The 12,340-nt window shown below is 41.8% G+C and overlaps 1 protein-coding gene across 6 annotated transcripts in view; it reads left to right on the forward strand.

Moving 5' to 3' along the window:
- USP32 (ubiquitin specific peptidase 32) overlaps positions 1-12,340 on the forward strand; it is a 63,206-nt gene that overhangs the window by 40,603 nt on the left and 10,263 nt on the right. For 3 of the 6 annotated variants that reach the window (XM_059486858.1, XM_059486860.1, XM_059486862.1), the window contains exons 11-22: positions 1,159-1,220; positions 1,331-1,433; positions 2,715-2,907; positions 4,010-4,185; positions 4,890-5,030; positions 6,670-6,829; positions 9,134-9,288; positions 10,012-10,093; positions 10,581-10,655; positions 11,135-11,273; positions 11,519-11,624; positions 12,030-12,203. In XM_059486858.1, coding sequence (XP_059342841.1) covers positions 1,159-1,220; positions 1,331-1,433; positions 2,715-2,907; positions 4,010-4,185; positions 4,890-5,030; positions 6,670-6,829; positions 9,134-9,288; positions 10,012-10,093; positions 10,581-10,655; positions 11,135-11,273; positions 11,519-11,624; positions 12,030-12,203 — 1,566 coding nt within the window. The remainder of the gene's footprint in view (positions 1-1,158; positions 1,221-1,330; positions 1,434-2,714; positions 2,908-4,009; positions 4,186-4,889; positions 5,031-6,669; positions 6,830-9,133; positions 9,289-10,011; positions 10,094-10,580; positions 10,656-11,134; positions 11,274-11,518; positions 11,625-12,029; positions 12,204-12,340) is intronic. The other 3 variants (XM_059486859.1, XM_059486861.1, XM_059486863.1) reach the window with 2 other exon arrangements.

Consider the following 12,340-nt stretch of genomic DNA (forward strand, 5'->3'; position numbering starts at 1 on the left):
ATCCCATAAAGCACAGGGCAGAGCCTGCCATTGATTTATCTGGGCATTTATTTGAGGTGTCATGTGCCTCATCTGCAGACAGAAAAGCCAAATATTCTGAGTGGAAAGCTTGTCAACAAGTGGTGTTGTTTGCAGAGGGCTTGGTTTATCTGAGGAATCTTATTTTAGCTACACAAATTTAAAAAGAAACACCAGGCCCAGCTGTGTTGTGTGTGCTGGAAAATCTGTTGCTACCCCCTGGCTAATGGCCTTTGTTTCATTCAGAATGTGAAATGGTCTCTCTCACTGTAATATAAATTAAAATAAGACATCTTAGCAGTGATTAGAAATCTCCAGCTGAGTTACAAATTGATAGCCTCAAAAGAGACATGAGGAGAAGGCTGTAAATCATGGGGGGAGCAGCAAAACCATCTGAGAGCTGCCCCTGCTCCCTGGCAGCCTCCTGAGGAGCCCTTCCCTCCTCTCCTCCTGCCCAGCTCTACTGGGAAGGGGTGAAATAGGAGCCATCTGACACTGGTTTGTTCTGGGAATGAAACCCCTCCCAGCTGCCCAGGAGATGGGGCCTTTCCTTCGAGTCCAGTTCCAAACTGAATTAAAAAAGAGAGAGAAAATTAGCCCCAGACATCCAGAGCACGCCCTGCACTTGCAGAGTGGTTCTGGCTGTGCTTTGGGTTGGTTGCTCTGCTCTGAAGTTCTCCCTCAGCCTCTCCAGTGCTTGTTTCCCTTTCAATCCCATCTAGAACCACTCATTCCCACTTTCTTCCCTTTCAGTTCCTTTTTAACTTTTAGTTCGTCCTCTTCCAACCACTTGCACTGTCCCAGTTCCTCATTCCCTGTCCCCAGCACACCCAGACACCCTGATTTGTGTGTCTGATCCACTGCAGCCCTGGGATCTGGCACAGCCTGAAATGATGAGAACTTTTGCTTTTCTCTTCACCTCAGCATTGGTCTTGGGGCATTTCACATTCTTGGTGCCTTTCTCTTAACAGTGGGAACAAGGTGGGCAGCTCACAGCTCAAAAGACTTTTTTTTATCAGTGATTTATTCAATTTTAAGTAAAATTAAATCTTGCTCCATTATAAAATGATGAAAAAGTCTAATCTGAGTTGTTTATTTGCTTTTATTTCCCTGTTAATAAGAATTTCTTTCTTTTTCCAGGTGTGTCACATCGTTCTGGGCCTGCGACCTGCCACCCCAGAGGAGGAGGGACAGATTATTAGGTGTGTGCTTTGCTCAGAGGCTTAAATGCCTTTCAGATCCACCTTTGGGTATTTTCAAAAGATCTGGAAATTCCCTCTTTGTGCTAAAAATTCCCATTCTCTCTGTGCAGAGGCTGGTTGGAAAGGGAGAGCAGGTATGGCCTCCAGCCAGGGCACAACTGGTTTCTCATTGCTATGCCCTGGTGGCACCAGTGGAAAGAATATGTCAAATATGTAAGTAAAATAATAATAATAATAATCTATACTGAAGAAGTGATTTCTTGTCTTTCTGAATGTGTTGATGGAAAAAACAGTGTGGAGGAAATGTCTGCTGAAGCAATAATGCTCAGAACTGAGCATCTCCTTCTCTTGGTGGAAAATAATTGTTCTGCTGAATCATTGTTATGTGGGGAGCTTTGCACTGTAATTTCATTAAATCCTCATCTCTTTCATCATTCCTGCATCTTAAGATTATTTTTAAATAAAAACCATGCTCACAGGAGCATTTATTTCACATTTTCTGATCCGTTTGATAATGAAGCTGCCCACTTTGGGTTTGATTGGCTTGGGCCACAAATCCACTCTGAATTTTCTGGACAAAGGAGGAAATTGCTATAATTAGCTTAAGAGGCAATGACACAAAATAGCCTAATACCCAATCAAAGGAGTCCTACTAAAACTTTTTAGATACAGGGTGCTCTTTAATAACCTTTAATTAAAATATTTAAGCTAAAGCACCACTGAATTGTACAAAATAGAGAATATTTAATAAAATGTAATTGGAGATAAATATTATTTGCAGGCTAAACAAGTGAAATAAACCTCTCAAAAGAGTTTTTATGCACTCATAAGTAATCATAGAAGTACTTGATTTGTTTTATAAAAACAAATAGCTGAAAGTACTCAGAAAACTGCAATGTGTGCATTAACTACCCTTGTAAAGACTATTATACTTTGTGCACAATGAATTGGCCAAATGAGGGTTGAGATGCCAGAAATGCCAGGTAATTTGATCCCTAGCCTGGTGTGAGTGCTCAGATGTGCTCAGGATTTTCTCCCTAATCCTTTGCATAATGGCACAAGGCCATTACTCACTGCACTTCTCAAAAACCACCAGAATTTCTGTGAAATGCTGCAGGTTTGAGGGAAAAAAGTGGTTTTTGTTGTTGTGCTTGCTGTTCTCATGTAACCACATGAACTTCAAGTATTCAAATAATTACAGTCTGTAATTACAGCTGTTTAAAACCAGGTATATTTTTATGTATCTATCTATTATTCCAAATAATTTTGGAATTCTGGCTCTGTGCAGGATGGTTTATTTGATTGTTTTAACAATTTTGGGAGTTGTTTTCTGCAGGTTTTTTTTTATTTGTACATGTAGAAAACATTTTTCCATCAGCAAATCTTGTGATGTGCAGAAGCAGTCACAGAACTGTGAATTTTAGGTGGCTGCTTTGACTGACACATCTTTGATCTTGGCTCTTAATTAACTTTTGTGCTTTTTCCCACCTCTAGGATGCAAACCCAGTTGTGATAGAGCCTTCATCTGTCTTGAGTGGAGGTAAGAATCCCCTGGTAGCTGCTGCAGCCAATACCCCAGAACAGGGAGAAGACAAAATGGGAGGTCTTAATGACTTCAGTGCTCCAGAAGAAAAGTTTTCAGATAATATTTCCACTGCCTCAGAAGCCTCAGAGTCCACCAGCAGCAGTAAGCATCTTATTTCCTTGGAGGTTTAATGTAGAACAGCTTTTGGGAAAACTGCACACTGCATGGACCCCTCCAGGAGAGACATAGCACAGCTTGCATTGCAGGGGGTTTAGGATTTTTTTAGCATTTTTTTAGGAGTTTTAAGGATTTTTTTAGGATTTTTTTAGGATTTTTTAAGGATTTTTTAGTTTGTGGTGGCTAAACACAAAGTCTTGTTTAACAGCAGTTCATCTGTTATGCTGGGATTCATTTCCAGAATTATTTTCAAGGTATTTTTTTGTCCTGTGGTTTATTTTCTCAGTGGATTTTCCCCCCCACTTTCACATTAAGTTGTTTTAAGCTGGTTGATCCTATACTCTGCAAAAAGGGAAGAAACAGCAAAAAACCATGAGGAAAAGCACAGTTGTACTTTTACAGGGCATGTGATTTAAATGTGAATGAGTTTGTGCAGATCCTAAGAGCCATCTTTGTGAAAGAAGAGATTTTAGTCCTGATTTTCAAGGAGTTCTTGTGAGAATTGGAGATTTTTTACTTGTAAGGTTGCATCTGACATTTTAAAATTGTCACTTCAGTTGAAATTAGGTAAATTACTGTGATGCTTTTGGGTATAGGGGTTGGGGGAAACAAAGGGTACAGAGACAAAGGATCTTTCTTTTTATTTTTATTTTTATTGAAATTTCCATTTAGTTCTGCATGACCAAAGCAGCTTCTATAAGAATCATTTGCCTTTTCAAGGAAAAACAAACCAAGGCATTATTGGATTTATCTTCAGTTCTGTTTGTGAGTTTTTTAGGAGTTTGATATCCAAACATCCAGATAACAAAATTCTCACCACATTTGCTCATGCAAAGAGCTGTGTTTGTGTAATCATGATGTAAAATATATAAAATATAATATAAAATCATAAATCCCTTTCTGAGAGATAGCAGATTTATCCCTCTGGAGGTGGAAGAGTTGCATGTTTCACTGCAGGAGGAAGGGCAGCAAACTTGGTATTTTTTAAAACAAGGATACAAGAGTGTAACTCATTCATTTGTGGTTTATGGGATCACAAGTGAATTATTTGTAATTATTTCTGTTTCTTCTCCTGCTTTGTGCTCAGATACTCTGTACCCTGGCAGCCCAGGCTCTGAGGTGAGCTTTGCAAGGCAGCACAACACTTCAGACAATAACAACCAGTGTTTCCTGGGCTCCAGTGGGAATGCTCTGCTCCAGCTGAACCCCCAGAAGCCAGGAGCTATTGATAACCAGCCCCTGGTGACCCAGGAGCCAGTCAAGGTAAAGGCACCCAAGGCATGGCAATAGAGGAAAAGCACATTTTAGCTGTCTTTTATCACTGCTTTTTTATGTTGGGTTTTTTCAGCTTAATTCTGGATCAATGCTGCTCTGTCCCACAGCAAAATTGAGGTTTCTTACTCTTATTCTAAGAGGAGAAAACTTGTGTTCTGCTTCTACAGCTACTCTTGTGTTTTGTGAGAAAAGAAACATTCAAAACATTCTTACAATTGGGAAGGTATTTATGAAAAGGCAGCTTGCAGCATGAAATGTAAAATACTTGGATAATCAAACACTTCAGCATTTCCATCTGAATATGAATTTGCTGCTGCTGTATAACAAGACAGCAAAACAAAGCTGACAGTTTGTGCAGTATGGGGGCAAACAGAACATGAAACAGAGCAGCAGCATCAGTGCTGAGCAGAGCTGGGACTTCTCTGTCCAGAATTGTTGGAGTAGGTGACACAAGAGCAAAATACATGAATTTTATACTGCATAAGCTTTTAGAGAACCAGTAAACAATGAGACTTGAACGTTAATTACTGTTACATTTAACCACCATCTCTCAGTGTGAAAAGCAGCTGCTAATTGTTACTTAGAAGCCTTTTAATAATTAAAGAGTGTTCAGTGTTCATGAACTAAAATCACTGTGGCCATGTACTCATTTCTTCCCTTGAGATATGACAAAAACCCTTTTTTTTTTAAAGGCTGCATCATTAACCATGGAGGGTGGAAGGTTGAAGAGATCCCCACAGCTGGTGGAAGGAAAGGACTATGTCATGGTGCCAGAGCCAGTGTGGAGAGCACTTTACCACTGGTATGGAGCAAACCTGTCCTTGCCCAGGCCGGTGAGTTGTGATTTTTGACACTTTTTAATTTGATTTGTCCAGAGGTAACCTCCTACAATCATCTCCCACTTCATCCTGTGTCTGGCAGAGCAAACTGGGGAAAAGCAGCCTCCAGGCTGGCCCTGGGTGGAAAGTTGTGCTGTTTAGGAGGAGTTTTAGCTTGCAGCACAATCCTAGTGTGGCAGGGCTTGCTAAAGCACACAAAACTAAACCTGAGCTCAGGTTAAAAGGCTTGGCATCAAAACTCCCATCCTTAAGGCTGAGATAGAGTTAAAAAGCTATAAAATGGAAAGTGGGACACCTGCAGCTCTGAAAACCTGTTCCTTCTCTCTGACAATTTCATCAAGTGGGGGGAAAGCAACAATTGCTGCTTCAGGTTCAGCATCACAAACGCAACGTGCAGGGTTTGGGGAAGAGCTCAAAAGCAGCTGGCAATAGGTGAGGCCAGGACTCTCCTCTGCCAGAATGGCTGCTCAAGAACACCTGGGAGCTGGAGCTGCAGGAGTCTGCTCTCTTGGAAATGTTGGAAACTTTTTCTTCAATTTCTCTTGAGCGTATGTATTCCACAAACTGGTTGTTTTGTTCTATGTCAGGTAGTCCCTTGTAGGAGATGCACTTAAAAAATGGATATGAAGGGGTTTTTGTGCTGGTAGCAATAGGTTTTTGGTGGTTGATGTCACAAACATTCAGTGTCACAGATGGGAGAGGATTATCTCTATATTTTTGACAATTTGGTCTGTTGGCTCTAGTGCCGACAATTATTTTAGAGGGAAAAATCACTGGCTTCTTACCTCCTCCCACACATTCTCCATGGAAACAAACACCTTTCATGATCCAGAAAAGGCCACATCACTTTATACACAAAGCAATGTGCTTTTTTTCCCCTCAGAAAATGTCATCACCATTGTTTGTTTTTGTTGTAGCTGAAGTTGAATACTGTGGCACTTGAGTGTGGTACCTTCCTTCTCACAGCTTGAGCCGCGTTCTTCTGCTTCACGTGGTCACAAAAAGACTGAACATTCCTTCCATTTCTGATTGTATATTTGGACAGATCTAAGTGGCAAAATCTTTGTAGAAATGGTGGCTGAAAAGCTGCAAAATCTGTTTAGGGGTAATTTCAGCTTTTCCTGTAAAGACAGCAAAATGTAACAAAAGGAGGTTGCAGCCTGTTTGTACAATATGAAGGCTTTAAGTCAATCCTGTGGTTCACAAAGTTCAAACCAAATGTCTTATCCTGCATTTGTCAGTTCTTTCAACAGCTGTGAAACTTTATGTGCAAGTATTATACACTGAGTGGAATTAATGAGGTTTATTGTGGATTCACATATATTCCAGGAGTTATAAGAATATTCTTTCCATGGTGTGGTGCAGAGAGTGATGCTGCACTAAATAAGGTGTTTGCTTTTGACAACCTGCAGCTAATAAGCTCCAAAAAGTGCTTAGGAATCAGGAAATTGTCATTCCTAGGGATATTTGCCTAAAACCCCACAAGAAGTTTGGATTTTTTGTCTCCTCATTAAAGAGTTTGGCTTTTTAATAATTTAACCACTTTTTAATGAATGAATCACTGCTGTTCCTATTGCTATTCCCTCCACACTTGCAAGGTGAGTCTCTGCAATGTTCCTCACATGTTCTGCAGGTGATCAAGAACAGCAAGACCAACGTGCCCGAGCTGGAGCTGTTCCCTCGGTACCTGCTGTTCCTGCGGCAGCAGCCGGCCACGCGCACCCAGCAGTCCAACGTCTGGGTCAATATGGGTATGATGAGCCTCAGAATGTTCCCTCAGCATTTGCCCAGAGGTAACTTAAGAATGCAGCAAGAACCACCATCCCCTGTGCAGTTTCTAGGCCAGCCCAGGCTGGGGGAGCTTCCTGTGCTGTGCTTGTGCTCCAGCTCGATCGCCCTGCGGCACCATCGGCGCTCGGGAGCTTCCAGGGCTGCCCTGCCTCGAGGGAAGAGGCTCCAGGGCTTTCCCTGCCCTCTCCTCGAGGGAAAAGGCTCCAGGGCTTTCCCTGCCCTCTCCTCGGGGGAAAAGGCTCCAGGGCTTTCCCTGCCCTCTCCTCGAGGGAAAAGGCTCCAGGGCTTTCCCTGCTCTCTCCTTGAGGGAAAAGGCTCCAGGGAGCACTTGCAGGGCTTTCCCCTGCCCTCTTCTCAAGGGAAAAGGTTACAGGGAGTATTTGCAGGGAAATCTGTTGATTGCCATGTTTATGGATGAGTTGAAGGTGAGAAATGAGCACTGCAGAAGCTGAACTGATCAGGAGAGCCAGAGCTGGGCATTCCCCTTTTGGGAGTGATTGCTGTAGCCATGGAATAGGTGCCTCTGTGCCTCTCTGATATTGCAATGGCACAATAAATTCAATTAATGCTCAGCCAAATGCTTCTGAGTTACTTGGGCAGCTGGGCTTTGATGCCCAAAATTATTTAATGCTCTTTAGAGAGCGATGAAATGAATGGAATATGAAGGCTATTGTTTGGTGTAGTTCAAAAAGACAATTAAATACAAAGCCTAAACACCCAGCTAAAATCTATTTGTCATAATTGTGCTGGTAATGCTCACCAAAAGATTGTACAAGGGTAATCTTAGGTTGTGGCTTCACATTTCAGCTGAGGTGTTGCAGGAATTGTCTCCAGTCCCCAGTTTGCCTCACACAGAGGCTGGAAGGAATCCCTGCACTCACATTTGGGCATCCACAGTTACATGTCCAAAAATGGGCTCACCTGACTGCTGAAAACTCAGCAAATCCTCCAGCCTTGCCAGAGTCAGGATGTGGGTAGAAGCTGGTGCAGATGCTCCGTTTTTCATTGCTTTGGGAGGATCTCAGCCCTGCTGTGCCATCGAGCTGTGCTGCACAAACTGCTCTGCCCAAACTCAGCTTTCCTGCCTGACCTAATCCAATGGAAACTGCTTTGTTTGGACATCCTAAAATGCCCAGATTCCAATGAACAGAATCTTCTCATGTGCCAAATTTGATCTTGATTTGGAATTACTTTGCACTGCACTAATTTGATTGTCCAATCTGTTATTAATCTTGTGGAGTTCTCAAATGTGCTTTCTTGCTGTAATCTTACAACTAATCCTCTGATCCCTAATCTCAGAAAATGTTGTTTTCTTTTAAAAAACTGTGTACTTTGCTTGGTACACTGAAGCCAGATTGATGCTTTGCTGATTTATAAGGTATCATTTACTCTCTTGTCAAATTGCATGTGATAATGTAATACTGCACCTTTTCATGCTGTACTTTTTATTTTATTGTAATCTTTTAACAGTGAAAATAGAATTGTGTCACTCCTCGGGCTACTTAAGTAATGCAGTTGGGCTGGATAAAAATGCTTGTCATGTTTGTAAGGAATGGGGAACTTCTGAGTTTTAAACAAAAAAAGCTCAAAAGAAATTCCCCTCTTTAAAGTTGGTCTCATCTCTACTGCAAATCTTTTATTTAAAGATGAGCTCCCATTAGAAAGAGCAACAATCTCGATCAATTAATCTGTTGTTGCAAGTGTGAACTTGTTGAGAAATTTTGGTGGAAATCCCAGGTGTCTTCACAGAATGTTTTGAGGAATTTCGTTTTTAAGAAATTTAGTTATTAAGAGTGTTTCTGTTTTGAGCTGCCAGGCTGATTTCATGTCCCCAGATCAGCATTCATCCCCACAGAAGAGCTGAAGCAAAGTCGTGTTACTCCCAAAAATAGTCAAACTGGTTTTTGTACTTTATATTTTACTTCTCTCAAAAAGGAAATCCTAATGAAATTTTGAAATCCTTTATTTTGAAAATTCCTTTTGCCTCTCCTACTGTGTCTTTGAGAGACAAAAAGAATTGTGGAAACTTGTAAAACACCATTGAATTTTTAAATTTCCTATGAGTATCTCAGAGAAGCAATTTTCTAATAGGTTTTACTAAGAAGGGAGGTATTTTACCTGCTTTGTGACAGCAAATTTGTTGTCCCAAAGGGTCAGTAACAACTACTCTTACACCTAACTGCTAAACACTACGAGTGTAGAACACTTTTTGCAGAGTGTACATTCAGCGTACAGTTGTTGATGTGACCTGTGGATAAATGCAGTTGTTTTTGAAATGTTTTCCTGCTGTCCCACTGTGAATGCAGGCAATGTCCCCTCCCCAAATGCCCCTCTGAAGAGGGTTCTGGCTTACACTGGCTGCTTCAGCCGCATGCAGACCATCAAGGAGATCCACGAGTACCTGTCGCAGCGGCTGCGCATCAAGGAGGAGGACATGCGCCTCTGGCTCTACAACAGCGAGGTAACCCTGCTCCTCTGCCTGCCCTCGTGCTTTGTTTTTCATTTTATGTGCTCTTATTCCTCTCCAGAATCTACTGACTGCACGTGCACAGGGAAACGAGAACGGCCATAAAGATCCTTTACAGTTAAAGGCTCTTGGTGTTTGTTTATCAGAGGGTTTTGTGATTTAATTCCCATTGGAGGTGAGAGGACCCTCAGAGTGTAGAGGATCCTTTCAGTACATGCAGAGGATCCTCAGAGTGTAGAGGATCCTTTCAGTAGCTGTAGGGGATCCTCAGAGTGTAGAGGATCTTTTCAGTACCTCTAGAGAATCCTCAGAGTGTAGAGGATCCTTTCATTAGATGTGGAGGATCCTCAGAGTGTAGAGGATCCTTTCAGTACCTGCAGAGGATCCTCAGAGTGTAGAGGATCCTTTCAGTAGATGTGGAGGATCCTCAGAGTGTAGAGGATCCTTTCAGTACATGTAGCGAATCCTCAGTACATGTAGAGGATCCTTTCAGTACATGCAGAGGATCCTCAGAGTGCAGAGGATCTTTTCAGTGATGTAGGGGATCCTTGGTTCATGTAGGGGATCCTCAGAGTGTACAGCATCCTTTCAGGACCTGTAGAGGAGCCTCAGAGCGTACAGGATCCTTTCAGGACCTGTAGATGATCCTCAGTTCATGCAGAGGATCCTCAGTTCATGTACAACTCTAATTCTATGATGTGTTTTTTTCTCCTGCAGAACTATCTCACCTTGCTGGATGATGAAGATCACAGACTGGAATACCTTAAAATCCAAGATGAGCAGCATTTAGTAATAGAAGGTATAAAAAGGATAATATACTATTCTAAAAATAGAAGTTTGCAGCGGGAACCTGTGGGGGGGTGGTGACAAAGCTAATTTAGGAAAGTTTACATGTATTTTGCCCCTGTTTTGAAATACATTTGGATCTTTTGTTAGTTTGCAACAACATAAAATAATAATGGTGGCTCATGAACTGATTTGTTCAGAGCTGGTGGATCTTTATTGAGAATAAGAATAAGCACTGAAAAATTTGCTATTCAAGAGCAAAAGCAATCCCAAGGCTGCTTCCTAAAGATGTTACTGGTGTGGCTGGAGGGATGCCAGTGTTAGAATGAGTTCCAATAATGATTAGAAACATTGAAATGAAAACTAGCAAAAATAATAGCTAGAAGTAAGCACATTTCTAATCCCAAATATTAGAAAATTTTAATTAAACCTCTTCAGCTGTGCAAGCTCTCTGGAGTGAGTAACAATTCTTAAAAGCCCCTTTTCATGTCCTTTTCTAGTTCGAAACAAAGACATGAGCTGGCCAGAAGAGATGTCTTTTATAGCAAACAGCAGCAAAATAGACAGACACAAAGGTGAGTCTCTCACAGAGTCACTGGATTATGATGAGAAGAAAAATCCCAAAAACCAGTTGACATGTTGAAACAATCCTTTTAAACCCAAGTCCTGTTAACACTGAGTGAAGTCTTGGCCTTTGCATGAACTTAAGTGCTGGAGATGTGGGAGGGTGGGATTTTTTGTTTATTCCCTTGGATTTTGTTAAAGCAAGGAATAATTAAGATTTTAACAAACAAATCCAGAATTTTGAATACCATAATTACCTGTAAATATTCTGTGTGGGTTGCACTGCTGTCTGTGGTGGATCAGATCAACAAAATACTCAATTTCTGTGAGGCAGAGTTGAGAGAGCAGATATTTTAAACATCTGCTGCATCCATGTAGTGTCATAACTGGGAGCAGGTTCCATTAAACTGCTTACTGTGAGAAGATGCTGCTACAACATTCTGAATTTTCTCATCTGCACAACTGCTAAAATGATGATATTTTTGCTCAGTTCCTACTGAGAAGGGTGCTACAGGCCTGAGCAACCTGGGGAACACGTGTTTCATGAACTCCAGCATCCAGTGTGTCAGCAACACACAGCCCCTGACCCGGTACTTCATCTCAGGGAGGCATCTCTACGAGCTGAACAGGTAATCCTGGGGGAGAGCAGTGGAGTTTGGTGCTGGAACATTTATTCAGGGCTGTCTGCTTCTGCAAGCTGCAATTCAGGGGGAAGGAATGATTTAAATTCAGTGTTAGCAGCTCTGCAGCAGATACTGCTTCAGAGGCATGGAAACACAACCTCCTGTTGCTTGAAGCTTTTCTGCTTCCTTCATCTCCATTCTTGAGCTGTGGTTACATTTGAGTCTGGTATTAATTCCTTTGTGATTTCCAGGACAAATCCCATAGGAATGAAAGGACACATGGCCAAGTGCTATGGGGATTTGGTGCAGGAGCTGTGGAGTGGCACCCAGAAGAACATAGCCCCCTTAAAGCTGAGGGTGAGTTATTCTGGGGTGGAAAACAAGGATTGCATGGAAAAGCAGAAATTCAGTGCACTTTTTCCTGGTGTTACCTGCATTGTAGCAGTTTGGGGACTCAGTTTTCCCTGGAAGGAGCCAGTGTTCATCAGACCTGGTGGAATTTGTGGTTATAAAGGAGTTATGTGGTATGACACAAGTTGTGCCATAGCAAGTGGCTTTTGTAGCCCTTTTTAAGTACAAAAAAAGGTACATTTTTACCTGTAAATGAGCTTTTCTTCTGAAAGCAAAGGGGCTCCCTTCAGCTCTTGGCAATTGAATTTGTGTTCATTGACAGCACATATCTCATCTACAATATTCTGATTTATTTTTACATTTTTTACATGATATTAAATAAATTTCTGCTCTTTTTTTTTTTTTTTTTAGTGGACAATAGCAAAATATGCTCCAAGATTTAATGGCTTTCAGCAGCAAGACTCCCAGGAGCTTCTGGCTTTTCTCCTGGATGGGCTCCATGAGGACTTGAACAGAGTTCATGATAAGCCATATGTGGAGCTGAAGGACAGTGATGGGCGGCCGGACTGGGAGGTGGCAGCAGAGGTGGGGCTTCAGTCTTTGGGGCTTTTTGTGTGTTTCTTCTTTTCCTCACAGTACTAAGCTGATAAATTGTTCATGAGGCTGCCTATGGCAACATTTTGGGACTCTAGCACCTTTTGGATCTTGTCAGAGCTGTGATT

This window comes from Ammospiza nelsoni, chromosome 21 (assembly GCF_027579445.1).
Source record: "Ammospiza nelsoni isolate bAmmNel1 chromosome 21, bAmmNel1.pri, whole genome shotgun sequence".
NCBI classification, from domain to species: Eukaryota; Metazoa; Chordata; class Aves; order Passeriformes; family Passerellidae; genus Ammospiza; species Ammospiza nelsoni.